The sequence below is a fragment of the Parus major genome, chromosome 8 (genome assembly GCF_001522545.3).
Source record: "Parus major isolate Abel chromosome 8, Parus_major1.1, whole genome shotgun sequence".
Classification (NCBI taxonomy): domain Eukaryota; kingdom Metazoa; phylum Chordata; class Aves; order Passeriformes; family Paridae; genus Parus; species Parus major.
The window spans coordinates 25848911-25867504 of record NC_031777.1 but is presented as its reverse complement, the minus strand read 5'-3'; the positions used below and the strand labels follow the sequence as shown (position 1 = coordinate 25867504).

The 18594-nt window shown below is 42.5% G+C and overlaps 2 protein-coding genes across 2 annotated transcripts in view; one reads left to right on the top strand and one right to left on the bottom strand.

Moving 5' to 3' along the window:
* Positions 1–1338: 1338 nt before the first annotated feature.
* CPT2 (carnitine palmitoyltransferase 2) lies at positions 1339–7313 on the bottom strand. The gene is made up of 5 exons (XM_015636443.1): positions 7157–7313; positions 6256–6336; positions 6042–6148; positions 3153–4457; positions 1339–2318 (listed from the first exon to the last, which is right to left on the bottom strand). The coding sequence occupies exons 1-5, from the start codon at positions 7276–7278 to the stop codon at positions 1987–1989; spliced, it is 1947 nt and encodes a 648-aa protein (XP_015491929.1). The 5' UTR covers positions 7279–7313; the 3' UTR covers positions 1339–1986.
* A 557-nt stretch (positions 7314–7870) lies between these two features.
* SLC1A7 (solute carrier family 1 member 7) overlaps positions 7871–18594 on the top strand; it is a 49826-nt gene continuing 39102 nt past the window's right edge. Inside the window, exons 1-2 of the mRNA XM_015636448.2 lie at positions 7871–9133; positions 10199–10278. Of these exons, the coding sequence (XP_015491934.1) occupies positions 8993–9133; positions 10199–10278 (221 nt within the window). The 5' untranslated portion in view covers positions 7871–8992. The remainder of the gene's footprint in view (positions 9134–10198; positions 10279–18594) is intronic.

Here is an 18594-nt window from a genome sequence, read left to right as displayed (position 1 = left end):
CCAAATTATCACCTTCCTTTTTTTGTTTAAATGAACAAAAACAATCATGCTAAGTTTTAAAGTCAGTTTTGAAACACTGCTTTTCAGCTGAAAAGCACATTACAGCACATTACAGGAGCGAAGTCTTCAGACTTGCATATGAGAACCATGCCTCTCCCCTGCTAGCACTTTTATTTCATGCTTCCAGGACAGGGTATTGCTTACACTTACTGTGCTAAATTAAAAAGACCCTGGGAGAACCTGGAAGCAGAGATACTCAAAGGAAGAGCAAAGGCAAGTAGTTTCTGAGCCTCTGAACCTGATCTGTCATGTCCAACCAATGTGCTCAGACTTTCCTGTTCTGCTGACACATTTGATCGTTTGGGCCAGTGGGACATGAGCTACATTAGTTTTACAGAGCTCACAGAAGCCAGCACCACTGTGCAATTCAGCTCCACAGAAAGACTTGGCCTCCCAGAAGAAAGAGTGGAAATCAAGAGGGTAAAAGGCAGGAATTCGAGGTCTGCATACCAGGCAGAGTGCAAAATGCTTACAGCAGTTTTCTTTCCAACCTTGTAAAAAACGAGTTATTGATAAAGGGTCTACCCCATGCTGTATGATTGAGTGTTGGGGGTTGGGGTGTCCTTCCTTTAGTTCCTTCTCACCTATGGAATTTTTTGCCCATTAGTTGCAGGGAAAACTGATGGCTGGTACTTGTTGGGTGATGGAGAAGCAGAGTTTGGCTGGGCCGAGGGGGGAAGGGGGGCAGAGGATGGGGAGGGCAGGGGCAGCTGGGGGCCGGCTGGTTTCTTGGGCTGGAGGGTGAGACACTGTCTTGGAGCTGTTGTTGCTTGGAGAAGGGAATTTGCTATCCCTGAGACAGAGCTGCTGCTGCTTCTTCCTTCTTCGTCTGTGTGCCTTGCACCCCCTGTCCTGCCGGGCAGTGCCAGTGCCAGGCACCACCACAGAGCTGCTGATCCACCTCATCCCCCGGCCCGGGATCTCAGCTCATCCCGCTGTTCCAGCTGAGTGTTCCTCAGAGCCCTGCAGGAGCACCGGCACTGACAGCCCGAGGGGTTTGTGAAACAAAGCCTCTCCTCCATCCCTTCCCATCTCGGCCGAGAAAGCTGTCACGGGGTCCCTGGTTCTGTTTTGTTGTTAATGCTGTAGTTGTTGTTGTTACACTACTAAAGAACTGTTATTCCTATCCCCAGATCTCTTCCTGAGAGCCCCTTGATTTCAAAATTACAGTAATTTGGAGGAAGGGGGTCTACATTTTCATTCCGAGGGGGGCTCCTGCCCTCCTCAGCAGATGCCTGTCTTCTAAACCAAGTCATTCAGATATGGCAATAAAAGAACTTTGTGGTTATTAATAGACAGCTTTATTAAAATACAGTCTTTCCCATTCAGTTTAACAACCCAGATGGTGACTGTAGGTTACTTAAAGACTCTCACTTAATTTTTTGTGTCTCTAAAACCTCTTGAGGCACAATCAGTTCTGATATGAGGCACAATCAGTTCTGATATAAATTCAAGTTTAAAGAGGTAAGTGTGACAAGTTAGTAAGCAAGCTTACTGCACGAGTGCAAATGGAACCACTCTTCCATGTTTAAAATTATTGCATGTATTTTTTTAAAACCAAACAGCTCAAGAGTGGTATCACAGTACTGTAGTCTGTCTGAACACTCACAGAGCACAGGTGTTCCAGGTTCATTAACTCCATAAAAATGTTTATTTTTGATCATGTGTTTTAAGAACACATGGATCTATTAGTTAATTTGACATAGTTAATGTCTGTATTTCCTGAAATGCATTCAAGGTCTGTAACTGATTTCTTTAAAATAGATAGAAATTTCCTAGTGGATCCAACAGTATTCAAGTTCAATGATGATACATGAAGACAATTAAGCTGGGCAGTCTCAGCCATGGTGAACACTGATTAGTATGTCACTTAGACATAATCTGCATTTTGTCCTGCAACTGTAAAGTGTTCCAATGTCTTTATGTCTAACTACCAATTTTCTTCCCCTTTAAAACATTAAAGATATCTTCTAGTGACTTGTGTACACACTCAAGGAATTCCTTACCATTCCTAGCTGGGTAGGAGGAAACATTACAACCTATCCAGTCATCTTGTACCTGATAGCCTACTCCAAAGCCATCAGACACCACAGGGCCAAACCCTCCTAACTGCACAGCTGGGCTCACCAAAGTGCTGGTGGAAATGATGTTGTGATTAATGCGAGCGTAGGCTTGATCTTGATAGAAATCCGGCAGTGCCAGCCCCTTGGATAAGGCCAAATAGCGCAGGCTGAAGAGATGCCGGTCAAAGCCCTGGCCTGTGAAAGAAAATAACAAGTATGAGAGAGGTGCCTGACTTTTGTGGGAAGTAAATTCACGTCAGCCACAAAAGAGGAGGTCTGTAGAATTGGAGTTTATTTTTGCTGTGGTAGGAAATATTCTTCAGACTTTTCATGCCCATATCCTAGGAAAACGGGGCCTGCTTGTTTTATTGCAAGCCTCAACAGGTTCAGGAGAGTTACAAAAGTGCAGTGTTAACAGACAATTTTAATAATACATCACATTCTTTGATTAACTATTTATCTGAACATAGACAAGTTATTCAATGCAGAAAAAGCTTTTCCAAAAATTTAGGACTCTAAAGAGGAAGAGCATCTTGCACCAACAAAAGGAGGCAAATTTTAGACTGTGGGATAATATTCAACAGTCAGTTTTTCTGCTGTCAATTTTTATGCTTCTCAGAAGGATAGTTCAAAAGAAAGCATTTAGAAAAATAGCAGGAGTAGCATGGCCAAAAAATGAGTTTTATTTGAAGTTGCTAAAGCCTTTATCCCCTGCAGAGATAAGCCAAAGTTCTTGTTCAACATGCACTAAGTATTTATGAACTCTTCAAAGAAGAGTCCAACTGCTCTAAGGACAAAAACTGAAGCATAAAAAATTCCCAGCAAGAAAAGTGCTGTGGGAAGCACAGAGCCACTCCTCTCCATCAAGAAATGAGGAAATGCACTTTAAGCTGCAGCCTTCTGCTACTATTTTTGTCAAGTTTACATTAGATCTCGATCAACATTAAATTATTTAGTTACAAGTATTTACAGCAACCTTAATGGACATTTTAGTGCAAAAGGAGGAGTGTTTGATGTATTCCTACTTACCCATAGCAGCCTCTTTCGTCAAACGGCCGTGGTACTTGGAGCACTCCACTATCAAATTCTGCAGCTCTTCTGTGCTGTGTTTGGAGAGTTCCTTGACAAAGGCTTCAGAGCATTTCTTTGTGTGGACAGAGGCAGGACGTATGGTTTCTGTACGGCCGTGCTTGAAAGCCGCAGTGCTGCAAGACTCGTACGTAGCGACGGTCTGGTTGTACTGGCGAAGGAAAGCCATCTGGAAGGCCAGCTGAGCCACAGCATCAGGGCTCACCTTCTTCTGCTTTAGAAGTTCCTTGCCCCCTTCTTGGAACTGAATCATGTTAAGAGACAGTGATTCTACAGTGGCATCAAACTTCTGTTTGGCTTTGGTGATCCCTGCTTTTAAGGCATCGTTCAGCTTAAAGTCAAGTTTCTGCACTGCTCTGGAAGAGTCAACTGAAGCAGGCTGGGACTGGGGGCTGATGGCTGGTGTCTTGGTGCTGTCCTTAAAAACCTCGTTCTGGAACCTGAGCACAGCCACACCATCTCCCCAGGAATGTTCAAAATTAATTCCTGCAGTGCCATCCTTAGTTATGATAAGATTAAAGGATTTGTCATACCAGCGGTTTGCAGCATCTCCATGCAACATAGTGTGGGACAAGTTCACAAAATCTTTAATGGCAAAATCATCTAAACTTAAACAAAACATGGCAGAGTCTACTTTTTGAAGAGCTTCTTCATTGCCATTCTCCAGTAGATTCTTCCTCAGCAATGCCCATGTATCTCGGTTTTCACTGGTGAGATAGCCAAGAGGGAAGGCTGGGGCTGGACTGTTGTCACTGAGGATGTATTTCAAGTGTGCTTGTATTTCTGAGGGTTTCAGCATGTTTCCATCTCTATCAATAACATCAAACACATAAAAATTTCCATTTCTCAACACTAGTAAATGTTTTGCCTTTTCATCTGTATAAAGCTCATCTTTGTTGGGCTTAGGAATCCGTGTAGAATTGAAAAGCCTGAAGTACTGAGACATATCTAGGGGGTAAGCATTGACCATGTAGGCACCAAACCAAGAAATTGAAGAAGGCACAAATCGGATAATTTTTTTAAAGATCTCAGTGTCACTTTTTTCTGGATTGAGGTGAAAAACCTCTGGTTCAAGGTAACCAGCCCTGAAGGTCTTCATAAAACGTATGGCAGAAACAGTCATGTTCGTAGCTCGTATGAGCTGATCGTTGTATTCCGATTTCGGATCAGGATTAAAAGACATAAATGCATTAAAATTCAAAACAACAGGCTCACGTGCTTTTAGGTACATGTCAAACCAGGGACCTGAAAATTGAGAGTTGAGAAAGAGGTCAGAACATAAAAGCATCTTCCTGAGTCAGACCAGAGGGTCACGCAGTCCAACAGTGATCATGAATATACACACGCTAAATTGCCTTTAAACAAGACAAACATATGCAGTAATTCACCCAAGGCTTCTCCAAAACCTCATTATGAAGAAGGATACTGTTGTCTAATCACAAAAACACTGAGTTCAGAATAATCTGTGTCAAGGGTGTTCATGTCATTAGCAACAAGGGCCAACTCCCTGTTTTCTGTATGGCTCAATGATAAACCTTAACTCCCAGGACATACAGTGCAAATCCCCAGCTCTATGCTTTGGTGCATGCTTCACATTTGGAGTGTTTCATGCCTTTACCTACTCTTAAACTATTAATTTCTGAAACTTTCTGTCACTGAGTGCATTTTGCATGAGGTTGAACCTTCTGCCTAGACTGCAGGAAGAGCCCCTGGAACTACCTGTTGCTAAGTTACAACTTTAATTACAGGTTCTCACAGGTAAGTAAATAACACTCATCTACAGTTTTAAAACCACACGTGTCATCAACACATAGCCTTTTAACCTCAGACTTGAAAGTCCAGGGTGGAGACAACTCTACATACTTTCAGAAACCAATTTCAAGTGGAACAGGTCTTTTATGAGGCATAAAGAAGAAAAATAACTGAACAAAAAGCAATACAGACACCCCACAATTCACAGACAAAAAAGCAGTATACTCTGGTTAGCACTGATGAACAACATCAAGCCACCACTTAAAATCCAAGACATTGTTCAAAGTGAATGGAAAGTAAAATAGAAAAAATCAAAGAGCAGTTCTTGTGAAATAATCTGGTATTCTCTACAGACTGAGTGGCAGCTACCAACAGGCAGTCTGAACAGACAGCAAGGACAGAAGTGCATTCCCATAGGCAACATGGAAACGTCTACTTCCATAGGTATTTGACTACTTCCATCTCTGCTGGTATCTAATACTTTCATGAGTAGACACTTGAACATGGAAGCAATAATAAAGCAAAATAATCAAAAGTCTATATACATGCTCTCCCTCTCCTGATTTGTTTCTATTTATTCTCATTTTCCTATTTCTGTCACTCCTTTTCTTCGGCTTTTTGAAAGAATATAGTTTTGTAGTTTTAAGGGCTTTTAAATCCCAAGTACTGACCTGCATCCAAAATTTAGTTATAGTCTGTGACCCCTCCCCTTCCTCAAAGTTTTGTTTTCTTGCTAAATAACATGGAATTATTTGGAAATTGTTGCTTCAGTTTCCTTAAGGGAAGTGCTAGATAAGTTCCTCTTTAACCTAAACCCTATAAACTCATGAAAAAATACCATTGTTCCAATATCTATCCACCTAGAATTCTGGTAGAATAGATGAAGTTAGATAATGAGCATTCTTCTTTCTACCGGCCTCTGAAATTGCTCGAATAAAGCCACAGACAGTGTTCACAACAGGTTATTCCAAGTTTCTTGGCTACTTAAAGCTCCAGCCTATTATATTTATGGCATTAGGAGCAGTTATGAAGTATGATGATCTACAGACTTGTCCTGCACCCCACAGGCCAACATACCTGTGATGTAACTTGTATGCTTGTTCTGATTGTCTTGAGCAACCAGCTGCTCATGCAATTCTCTTCCAATACCCTTTTCAAAGGCATGAGCAAGTTCCTCAGTTTTCCTACAACAATCAAGGAAAGAGTCAAAATGCTGTCACAAGTCACGTTTTTTATGTTAACACTTGGCTTTGAAGCAGAACATGACACTGCAATGTGTGTTTGTCCATACCTGAACTGTTCATCATTTAAAAGCGGTTTCTGGGCATTCAGGTATCTTGAAATTGTATCTTCCAGCTTGGGAACAGGCAGTCTGAAGGAAGTGGAACACAGAGAGGTGCACTTGATGAGGAAGGGTATGAATAAAGCAAGTGTTTCTTACACAGTCATCTCTCTTTGCCTCCTTTCTTCCATATCCTTCCTTATACAATTATATATACTACACAGACAGATACATACACACACTATACAGTATATACTATACCATTATATATACGTTTGGGTAATACCTATGCACATTATCCAAATGCCTCCTAAGTTTCTTGTGGAATAAGAGAAGCAATGAACTAGATGGATACCAGTCAGCACACCATGATTTTGGTTGCTGGAACCAAATCCCCAGCACAGTTCTTGGGAAATAAGGCAGAAAACCAAACTGACTGTCTTTTTACAAAGGTACTGCAGTGAAAGGAGCTAATCCCTTACAGGAAATAGTGTGACAGGAACCGCTGCTAGGAGAGGCAGCTCTGTTGGAGGGTTAGTTCGGCTGCCAGCGCTGTTCGGGCGCCCCACTCCCAGCTGGGTGCTGGACATCTCTTTCTGACAAATTTCCTACTCGGAATCTTTGTCAACTTCCTCAGAGCCCGAGTTTTGCTTCCTATAGCACAATCCCGTTACACTCAGGGGGTTACTCTGGGCGCTAAGGGGATGTTTCAGCAGCAGGTTTGTGCTTCACGGGTTTCACTGACACCTGGAAAGCCGAACCCGCTCCTCCGCACACATCGAGCCGCGCACCCAGCGAGCCGCGGTGCCCAGGGCGGACGTTCCCTCTGCCCCCTCACAGCGGACACCCCGGGCCGCCGCCGCCGCCGTCCGGTGCCCGCGTCCCCCCGGAGCGGCGCGCCCCGGCGTACCTGGGCAGGCTCTTCTGGTAGTGCATGGTGGGCACGATGCTGCGGTGCAGGAACTCGGCGGCGCCCGCGCCGCTGTAGCCGCGCCGCCCCGGGACCGCCCTCAGCAGCTGCCGCGCCGCCATGATGCGCGTCAAGCACGCGCCAGGCCCCGCCTCCACCCTGGCTCCGCCCCTGCCCACGGCTCCGCCCCCGTCCCTGCTCCGCCCCCAGCACCCGGCTCCATCCCCAGCACCCGGCTCCATCCCCAGCACCCGGCTCCATCCCCAGCACCCGGCTCCATCCCCAGCACCCGGCTCCGCCCCCCGTTCCGGCTCCGCCCCCCGTTCCTGCTCCGCCCCTCGCCCCGGCTCCATCCCCAGCACCCGGCTCCGCCCCCCGTCCCGGCTCCATCCCCAGCACTCGGCTCCGTCTCCCGCTATCCCCGGGCCCCGCTCCCGGTGTCCCGGGGTTCCCGACCTGCGCCGCTCTCGGGCCCCAGGAACGAACGGGAAAGGCGGAGCGTTTTTCTGTTATTCCATTCCAAATGTCCGCTGGACACGTGCTGTTAAGGCAGTAAAGTTTCCAGGGTGTTGAGGTGGTTCAGAATCTGTTCTCTAACATACACACTATTAAAACGTTCAGATTCATTAATAAAATTTTCTGCAATCCTCTTGTTTTTCTACAGTCCTTTTCTTTTTGTTTTATGCTCAACATACACACTCCACGTATTTTTTCTTTTATTTTCCCCCCCAGCTTTTTGTGTGTGTGTGTATTCATATGTCCTACCGACTGCACAGGATTGAGATTCTGCCACACAAAAGAACAGTTTAATCTCTCCTGAGGTTTTTTTCACTCATATACGAGCATATAACAACAAATACTTTATCACGGTATAAAATAATGTAATATTGTAAACACATAACCTTGTTGTACTGTGGGGAGTATTTTCCATAAAAATATTGAATAATCTTTAGAATATACCAGAAACTACAGAAATACTTTCATAAGGAGGCATGGCATGTGAATGGTTATGGTGGTGTATTTTTATCAGACACTCACTAGCATAAAAATCAGCAGTGGGATTGAATGCGGACACAGCAAAGGAAAGGAAAGCAATCCCTGTGGCTTAGTCTGATAATCCTCTGAAAGTAAATTGGCCCTACTCTAATCAACATAGTGGTTGGAAGAAAAGTGAAATCATTTCACTTCCAAGATAATAAATGCCCAATGACAGAAGGTGTCCTTGCATGTTCCAGTCTGTGGCTATTTCCTGATTGATGCGTGTCTCTCATGCTGCTCATTCAGCCTTTTTTTGGCAATGAAAAAAAAAAACAACAAGCCTGCTTTAATTAATGAAGTCCAGTTTCACCTAGCTTGCCCTGCTGTGATAGTCCTGTTCAAAATGTTACCTGCTCTGCCCTTTGGGAACACTACTCTGTTCCCTGTTTGAATGCTGGCTTGCAGGGTTCCCTTTCTGTGTTTGGGTGCCCAGACCCCAAACTGGGGAGGCTGAGGAATGCATCACCTTTCCCCCAGGAGTGTCACTTTGTTTTGAACTAGTCTTGTTTTAGAAATACTACTGCATTCTGTTCTAATTTTCCAGAGCCCCCTAATCTTCTTCCAGGCTCTTAATGATGTAGTTGATAATAGGATTGTTGGTATTAATTTGGAACAATAATGCCAGCTGCTTGCTTGGTGGCTATTGGCAGAGAGGTGACCTTGCAGGTCAGCTAAGCAGAACTGGAAGTGCTTTGATCTGATCTATACAGAGCCAGATCTGCGCACCCGAACAAGAAGAGCGAGTGAATTCTCTCCCCATGGGATGCTGATTTTTCTCCAAAGAGCAGGGAGGTCAGCATGGCGGTGGCCCTGGACGCAATCCTCGCTCGGATCAAAGATGTTTGTAAAAGGAATGGTTTGCTCATCCTCTCGGTGTTATCCGTCACCATCGGCTGCCTCCTGGGATTCTTCCTGAGGACGAGACGACTCTCCCAGCAGGTAAGAGCTGCTCACAGCATGTCCCTGCAGAGGAAATGCCAGACTTACATAACAAAAGACATATGTACCTTGGGAAACTGCAGGGTGGGCTTTTGAAGTTAAAAGTCAAGTGTATGTGCTTGTTAAAATTGTTTCATTTCATCTGTTTGTCAATCTATGCTGTTCTTTGGTCTTTTCATATGTCCTCAAACACTTGGTTAGCAGAGGGTTCTGGTCTCTCAGACACACATGGTAAGCATAGCAGGAGCACAGTAGAACATTGCAGGTATGGATAATAATAGTGGACATTTAAGCTGGATGAAATGTAGCCTTTAATATAGGCCTGCAGAAACTGGTAGTGCACTATATTGCATTTTATACTATTCTGGAATACATATTGCTAAAGAAAACACTGGGAATATTTTTCAGCATCAGATGCACAGGGGTGCAGATGCTTATATTACACTAATGGTGTTTCATATTAATAAATTTGAGATTTCCCATCATTAGCAGAACATGTTACTGAAGTCACTTGGGGAATTCTCCTCCAGTATACTTCAACCAAGCCCTTTGCTGGTGCTCATTTCTGCTGTATCAATCAGACAGACAGCAAACTGCATTAATAAATGCACTGTTTGAGCACAAAAAAGAAATTTTAGTTAAAAAATAAGGCTTTTAGTAAATGAAATTAAATTAAACCGATCCTGTCTTCTGCTACTGCAAACCACTGTCTGTCTGAACATCATTTGTGTCCAAGCCAAAGTTTCAAACACAACTAGGAAAACAGAAAAAATGCAGAATGGAGAGATGGTTCAGGGCAACTGGTTAAGTGTCCAAGAGATGGCACATTTCATTTTCATCTTCCTTTGTAAAGGAACAAACAGTGCAGTTTTTATTGAATAAGAACACATTATGTAATCTAATTAATTTTAAAATTACCTTTTAAAGCCCCCTATCTTTGCCACTTTATCTTTACAACAAAGGTGCAGATTTTAGCAATGTTATCTGATCCACTGATCTAGCAGAACTTGTGAAGACAGTCAGTCCTTAGCTCAAAACAATAAGCCTCTCTCCATGTATTTCCAGGAAATTAGTTACTTCCAGTTTCCTGGTGAGTTACTGATGAGGATGCTGAAAATGCTGATTCTCCCTCTGGTTGTCTCAAGGTAAGTGAAGATAATGATTATTCCAAGAATTTTTGAACTTTCCTAAAATATATTTGTCATCACAATGGTTTAGTTGTGACTGAATAAGGTGACAGTGCCAGAAGCATTACTGCTGCTGCAGTGGAGCCATAAACATGTGTTTTAATTGATAGGATCATTTCTGCCATACATAATTTTTACCTCAGATAAGTATTATTTGCTTTAAAATTAATGTGTTGGGGGTTTTAAAATTTATTTTCCTTTTCCCTTGTAATGGGAGGACTTTTTTCTTCAGGCTACTTAGAAGCTAAATATATGGAATAAATAACCCACCTTATCAAAAAGCCTGCCTTAAATCTAAACAATTGAGATAATACACTGTACAAATACTATGAAAAAGCACAGTTGATTCGTGGTGTCCTGCAGTATTTTGAGGTGTGCTGTAGTGTGATAAATATTGAAAAAACCCTGTGTCTCCAGTGAACTAATAATATCTAGCTGGCTTTGGCTGGAAGTGAAAGTGATTTCTTCGTTCATTAAAGGTAGAACCTGTAGTGGTGGCACTTTATCAGTAGCAGAATTAATGATCTCAGTGCTGGTGCACAGCAGCTGCTTTTGCAGTGGGAGGGTGTACCTGAGGGCAGGCTTTTCCCTAAGTTTGACTCTCTTCCCACTGTCTGTAGTCACAAAAACACACCAGCTGGATGGCCAAAAACTCTCACATGTGCCCACGGCTGAGAGGTTATTAAAGACATGGAAAGTAACAAAGCTAACTTTACCAGAGCTGAGAAAAAATTACTGCAATATTTGGTTCCAGTTCTGGAACCTAATTCATACACCAAGACCTCATCTTCCACTTTGAGAAAAAAACAAGGTTCTAGTCTTCAGATCACTGACAGTTGCTGAGAATGAACACAATTGATTAAGAGCACTAATTTTATTTTTAAATCATCTACCCTGACATCCGCCTTCTCATGGTTTTTCACAGAACAAGCTGAGTCATGCTTTGTGCATGAAACTGGTTTTATAACCACAGACTTACACCTGGTCCTGGCCCATGCATCTAGAGAACAAGATAATACATGTAAGGTGATTTTTTTCTGAGAGGACAAAGTAAAGTTTTCCAAAGAAAAGAGTCTTACATGAGGAAGTGTAAGGAGGACAGAAAAGGGTTGGAGCAGATTTACATGTCCTTCCCTAAAGTGAGTAGTTCTTTAGATCCTCTTGTATATTTAGAGATGTTAGGAAGAGCAGCAGCACATAGGAAAGAGCTGCTCAGGCACAACCTGTGATGGGCCTAAGTTGCCTGGAGATGTGACAGCTCTGAGCCTCACTGTCACACCAGCTACTCTGTGTCTTCTGAGGTGGAAAGAGAATAAACTTCACAAACCTTCAAAGAGGTTCAATTCTCCTTGCAAGACAGTGTGAGTCCATCTCCCTGTACAACAAACTAGCAGTGCCTGCTATTACAGACTGAAATGGTGGGGTTTGCAAGAAAAAAACATTCCAGATATAATGACATTCTTGTACAGTTTGGGCTTTTTTGGCTGGTTGTCTTTTGGGTTTTTTTAAAATAACAAGCACAGTGTTTTCCACACATGTATTTCATAAAATCAGTAAGCCAGTACTCTTCATTTTTAACAATCTGCATGCACATTTAAACTACATTTCTTTGTGGATTTGGAATATCCTCAGCTTGTCCAGCCAGAGCAATGACATTTAAATTATCTTTTAAATTACTCTCTATTATTGTTTACAAAAGCCAGGAGCACAACACCATAAAAAGAAGTCTAAATATTGCTCTCCTAGTTGAAAATAATGCAAGTTTTTCTTTGAACATACAAGTAAAGAAATTAATTCAAAAGAAAAGGAGAGGTGAGAAAGGATGATTAAAAGAGGAACTTGGCACAAACTACCCTGTTTCCAAGACCAGAGCTTATTGTGAAGGGATGTAGCAGAAGTAAAAAGTGGCAACTGCATGGGTCAGAAGATTGACAATAGACTAGAAAATCTTGTACTCACAGACTGCTAGCAGAAATCCAGGTTAAACAGGTTAGTTTAGCCTTAAAATGGCTGAAAATTTGTATTCCCCCTCTTGACTAGATTGTTAGAGAGTTAAAACAGAACTTTGCAGATTGTATTAATTAGAAATAAGGAAATTATGATATAGTCAGGTATCTCTGAATGGTGTTGATTTTAAAAGTTCTTTGGATGCAGAGGAGATCTGTCAAAAAAAAGGAGACAATTTCTTCAATGTACAGTTTCTTGATTTCCTGAACTTTGTTCCTGTTCCTGGAACTGCTCTATCCCAGAGCTCTTGTACCTATTTCTGGTATTTCTGGTGTCATCTGTGGTCTTACTTCTTTCTTCTCCCACAGACAGAAAAATCTTGGAAAAGCAACCACCACCCACTAACCTGTCAGTTTGAGTCCTGCATGAGCTTTTGTTTTTGTTGAGGCATGGATCTTCATTAAGAGTGGGGAGTGATATTATTTCATTTATCTAGTTACATAAACAAGCTTCATAGCATCATAGAACAGCTCTGAAATAAGCATATATTTATTGCACCCATCCTCTGCCTGAGCCCTGCTCATACTTATCAGTATCCCCTGTGCATAGAGTTTGTTTTTCTCAGCTGGGAGAACAGCTACCCACACAACACTTCTGTTGGCAAGATAAAGAAAATGACAAATAGCTGACAGTTCGTGTCTGCCCAAGGGATAGTCAGTACTGGAACCTTACAAGATCAAATTTTAGAGCCTGTAGTTAATAGATGTACACTGCTTACTTTATGTGTAAGCACAGGATACTGCTGTTAGACTTGGGAATGGAAATATTAATGTAGCTCGGAGAGAATAGGAGCCAAATCTGAATTTGTAGTTACAGATTTACCCACTGTCCAAACTCTTAGTGCAGCTGGACAAGGAGATGTGCTCAACAAGCCTGAAAGATCAGCTGCAGAAAGCTCTGTAGCTCCTTGATTCTCTTTGGGATAGAGGCTTCGATCCTCATTTGACAGGGACAGTGCGAACAATGTATTTTCCTCCTTATATGCAAAATGTTTCAGCCTTCAACACATGGCACGTTTTCCAGCAGGCAGGCGCACAGCTGCCCGTGCATCCCGCCCTGAGAGTTCTATTTTCCAAACCCTTTTATGGCTCTGGGGCATTCCCGGAGGCTCGGGCCGGGATACCCTGCAATGCACCGTGCGGCCAGCAGGGGACTCTGCTGGGACACCGAGGAACCCGCCTCGCTCCCCGCTCCCGATCCTTCCTCACATCCCGGGGACAGCCGGGGTCACTGCCGCAAACCCTGCATCCCGCATCCCGGGGACAGCCGGGGTCACTGCCCGCAAACCCTGCATCCCGCATCCCGGGGATTGCCGGGGTGGGTCACTGCCGCAAACCCTGCATCCCGGGGATTGCCGGGGTCACTGCCCGCAAACCCTGCATCCCGCATCCCGGGGATTGCCGGGGTCACTGCCCGCAAACCCTGCATCCCGCANGGATTGCCGGGGTCACTGCCCGCAAACCCTGCATCCCGCATCCCGGGGATTGCCGGGGTCACTGCCCGCAAACCCTGCATCCCGCATCCCGGGGACAGCCGGGGTCACTGCCCGCAAACCCTGCATCCCGCATCCCGGGGACAGCCGGGGTCACTGCCGCAAACCCTGCATCCCGCATCCCGGGGACAGCCGGGCCACTGCCCGCGTTCCTGCATCCCGGGGGTTTCCCGGTACCACTCCCTATCCAGAAAATAATAAACCTTCCACTTTTTTTCACTGTGGTTAGTTTTAAACTTCCACAGACACACACGCATACGGGATTCCTTCACCTGCTCCCAGGACAAGTTGTTTGGCAGAGATACCTGTGCATCACTCGAGTTTCTCTATTTCTTAAATGCTTGAAGTAATCAAATCTGATGTCAATGTCTTTGTGCTCTGCACAATAGAAAAGACTGGGAAAGGAACAAAAACTCAACTTTCCCCTTAATGTCTTCTCACATTTGCTTAAGACAATATAAACCCCTTGATGAATGACTTGTTTGTGCCAGCTCCAGCACAGGCCAGCCATGCTGGCAGGCACTGTGCCACAACTCACACACGGTCACCTTCCTTCAGAGCATTTTTGTCCTTGTGCCCATTCCCTGCCCCATCATTTTCAGCTCATGATACCAGCATTGTACTGATCAGTTCCCAGTGGGCCAGAAACCTGATTTTCATTAAGCATGACTGCTTTGACTTAAGCTATTTGTGGAGGCTGGTGCTGAAACCTAATCAACTTCAAAGTTTCGAAGAATAGTATTGTACTGGAACAATATTGAATAATTCACCATTGTTGAAGCATTTCTAATGCTGCTGCTTGGCATGGATTCCTTCCAGTAGGCAGAGAACTCACACTGTCATTTTCCACAGAAGAGAAATGCAACTCTGTTCCAAACGCAGGGAAGATGAGCCTGCAGGGATGAGCCTGCAGGGAAGGAGGAGATGTGGCTCCCAGCACTGCATTGCTGCCAGCAGGCAGAGCCAGCTCATGCACCTAAGCCAAGTTGCAAAATGTGTGAGCTTCAGACTCGAGGCTGAAGAGGTGGGGCTTGCAGGCCCTGGTTCTTTTTCAAGTTAATTATTATTTCTCTTCTGCATGTGTAAAGTTTCACAGACCTTTCACGAACGTGACTCTCTCTGAATGAACAGGTTATAGTAAGGGCTCTCTCACACGGTGTTTGACTGCACAAGCCTCGGTTGTTCAGCAAAGCAGGCTAAAGCCAGAGCTACATGGGTTTGCACCAGCTGAACATACTGAGCTCTCTTTGTCCTGTATGTCTACCTCTATATGTAATAAAAAGTTGTATCCTTCATTCCAGCACCCTCCTTGTTTATATGATTAAGCCTTTGTCTGGAAAGAGAAAAAGGACCAAGTTTTTTAGACTGATTAGCAGTAAGCAGTGAGAATTGTCAGGGCAGACTCAAACTGTTTAACTGTTGTAACAGGCTGGTTACTCCAGTGAATATTCCCTTTGGAAAAATCAGTTTAGTTATTTAAGCTTAGGAAGATTATTACATTTTGTATTTATTTACCACCAACCATTTTCTAGATGTTTAAGAAATATTGAGTAGCAGAGATTTGATCGTTTTCCATGAGCAGATCCTCTTAAAGAAATATTATTCCCTTTATAGTCAAAATAAAAAAACTGATTTGACTTGTATTTTTTAAACTATAGAGCTTGTTCTTCTGAGTATGGTGCACCTGGTACAAACAAGTGTATGCTAATAAAACTTAGTATTTATTTGAAAGCCCATTTGGGGGTAGTAAAAAATATTAGTTACTGTTGTGGTTTTGTTGATGAATTAAATACAATATTCTAAATATAGTACTGTCTTTCTTTAAAGGGATTCCTGTCCATAATGCCATCAGTTCTGGTAATCCTTCATCCTTCTGCTCACATTCCCAAGTTGGTGATTCTTACTCATGCTCTTAAAGCCTAGTATTTAATTAGAAACTTCTCCTTTTAGTACCCTTTTCCCCATATTTTTTTCCCCCAGCTCTCTGACTGGGGAACGCGCTGGCATTTGAACATCTCACCAATGACAGATATTGCTCATTGTGTTTCAGTGGAATTCTGTCATTGTTCAGATGTACAGAGCCATACCAAATTGATCTGGGTAGGTTGTGTTGGCACTGTTTGTTTGCTCTCAGCTGCAGATGAAACTGGCAATAAACCAAACACGAGATTATTTGTCTGTTTTGCTACTTAAGATCACCATTGGTTAGGGATGAAAATTTTGACCCAAACTCTCCAAGACCTGTATTGCAATTGACAAGCTAAACCTTTTACCATGATTATAAACCACTGTCTGATAGTATCAGTACAGTATCTTTTCAGAAGGAAAACAGATGTCTAAAAGGCTATGAATTTTTTTTCCCTATTTATGATTATATTTAAATAAAGAGGACAGCCAAAGTTAATTCACTCAATAATATTGGTTTTACATGAATAAGAATTTGTGCAGTACTGTTTCTTCTAATACACTCCTGGTACTAAGAAGTATTTTCCATGTTGTCTTGACACATAATTTACCTGAAAACCAAATTGGAAAGGGTGGATAACAGAAGGTTCTGGTCAGTTTAAGCTTGGTCTTTTCTGCTATGCATGTGTTAAACTATTCCCCTAAATACCAGCTGCTCTGTTTTTATCCTTGCACTGCTGCCAGACTGGGGTGTATTTAAAAGACAAGTAGATGTGGCACTTGGGGACATGGTTTAGTGGGACTTGGCAGTGCTGGGGGAAGGAACAGTTGGGCTTAAAGATCTTAGAGGTCTTTTTCAACCTAAACAATTCTATGGTTCTATAATTGAGTGCAATCAAATTTATGTTCTATATTATCTAGCGAGGTGCTAGGAGCAGCTGAAAAGTGCTGCCTCTGGGTCTCTGAAGAGCCTGCTCAGAAAAATGTTTCATAAAGTACAGAGGCAGAAGTATTTTCCATAGAATGAAACTGCTTTGGGAACACAGGGCTTTTTTGTCTTCACATTATTGGACTCTGGACTTTTCCCTGTATTTCACCTGTGATAGAAAAACATTGGCTCTGAGGAACAGGCCTTCCCCAACAGGGCAGGGTAGACATTCTGTGGGGTTAGTATGGGGAAATCTGTGGGGGACCTGAATGATTACAAAAAGTTATACATAACACAAAAGTGTGGAGAGAGTCCCATTTCTGCACTACTTGTCATGTGTATCATTGTAATGTAGATAATAATAAAAGTACATTTCACCCCAGTGAGAACAAGCTGTTAGGCCTTTCCTAGGATATCATCTCAAGTCTTTATTGCAGAGACAGTCAGTGTAGAGAAGTAAGTTTTAAGAAGATGACTAGGGGGAACAAATATATTTACTTTAGACAGAAAAGCAAAAATACTTGGACGAAACTGAAAGAGGATTACGCAAGGGTAAGAAGAACCAGCCAGAAAGCAATCTCACTTGACACCATTACTATTTTCAATTCTCCATATTGCTATTGTATTGCAGAACTTTTGTCAGATTACCCCAAAAGTCATCATTTGAGATGCTTCAGGTTGCAGAGGAAGATTTTTATCCATCCCTGTCAGATGCCTGAGACATCTTCAAAAGTTTCTCCACATCATCCTCAGGAACATTTTCAATGCTATTATCTGTGTTTTGGAATATTAATTCTAATGGTCAGATCCAATACTGTTTTCTAGTGTTTTCTTTTGTTTGTGCAACCCAGAGATCCAGACTGTTTCAGTGAAAAATGACATGTTGCAATCACACATCATAATGACAAAATTGGACCAACTCAGTACAAATTATTTAGGGAGTGTCAGTAAGGATCTAGTAATATGCAAGAGGAATCTGTGGTCACAGGGTGAATGGGTGTGGAAAGCACTGAAGTGATTACAAATGGGGTATGAACTGTTTGAGACCTGACAGCATTTTTCTGTAGTCCTCTGAGAGCTCTAAAATACTTAGTGTGTCACAAAGGAATGGGAATGACACGTGGAGCTTGAGGGGCTGGCTGGATTCCCTCTGTTTTCTTAGACAAAAAACAGTTGAACAAATCTGACATTTGTTTATAATTCAAATTTCTATTTCAAATCCTTTTGCTTTTTGCTAAATCTAAAAATGCTTGAAAGAACTGACAGAAGAAAAAAATCAAGTATTAATAAGATTCTTGGCTCCTTCCATCATGTGAAGCTGAATATCCATATTTAATAGATAACTTGGGTTTGTTTGCATTCTGATCTCTGAATTTAGGAAACATCTATTTTTTTATCAGAACAGCTGAAGTCAACAAGCCAACCTGAATTGTGCATAAGCTACACTGCAATCTCCTTTGTCAGTTTGTGACCAAAGGTTGCTGTTCATCCCTTCCAGAACTCACAGATGTATCACAGTAACCTCACATATACAGGTGACAGAACAGCCATTGGACATCAGCCTTCACTGTGTGCTGTACAAAGTCCGTCCTTGTTTATATTAGTCCATAAAAGCAGATTTCTTATTGCACAAGAAAGAGAAAATAAAATACATCACATGAATTCCTGGCAGGATTTTTGCTGTGTATGTCAATTTGTCATTAAGAGTTACAAGTGTTAGATGATAAAGGAGATATCAACATTTTTGGTAAAAAATAAAAATCTTACTATTTTATAAAGAGCAATTTAAGAAAAGAATCTCAAAATTATGCATGTTATGATGCACTAGAAATGTAGATTGGTTTCTTTCCTAGAACCCTAGCTGTAAAATTAAACATAATCACTGCAAATAGTGTATTGATGTTCTGATATGTTTGTGTTGTTTTTGTTGCCTGAAGATCAA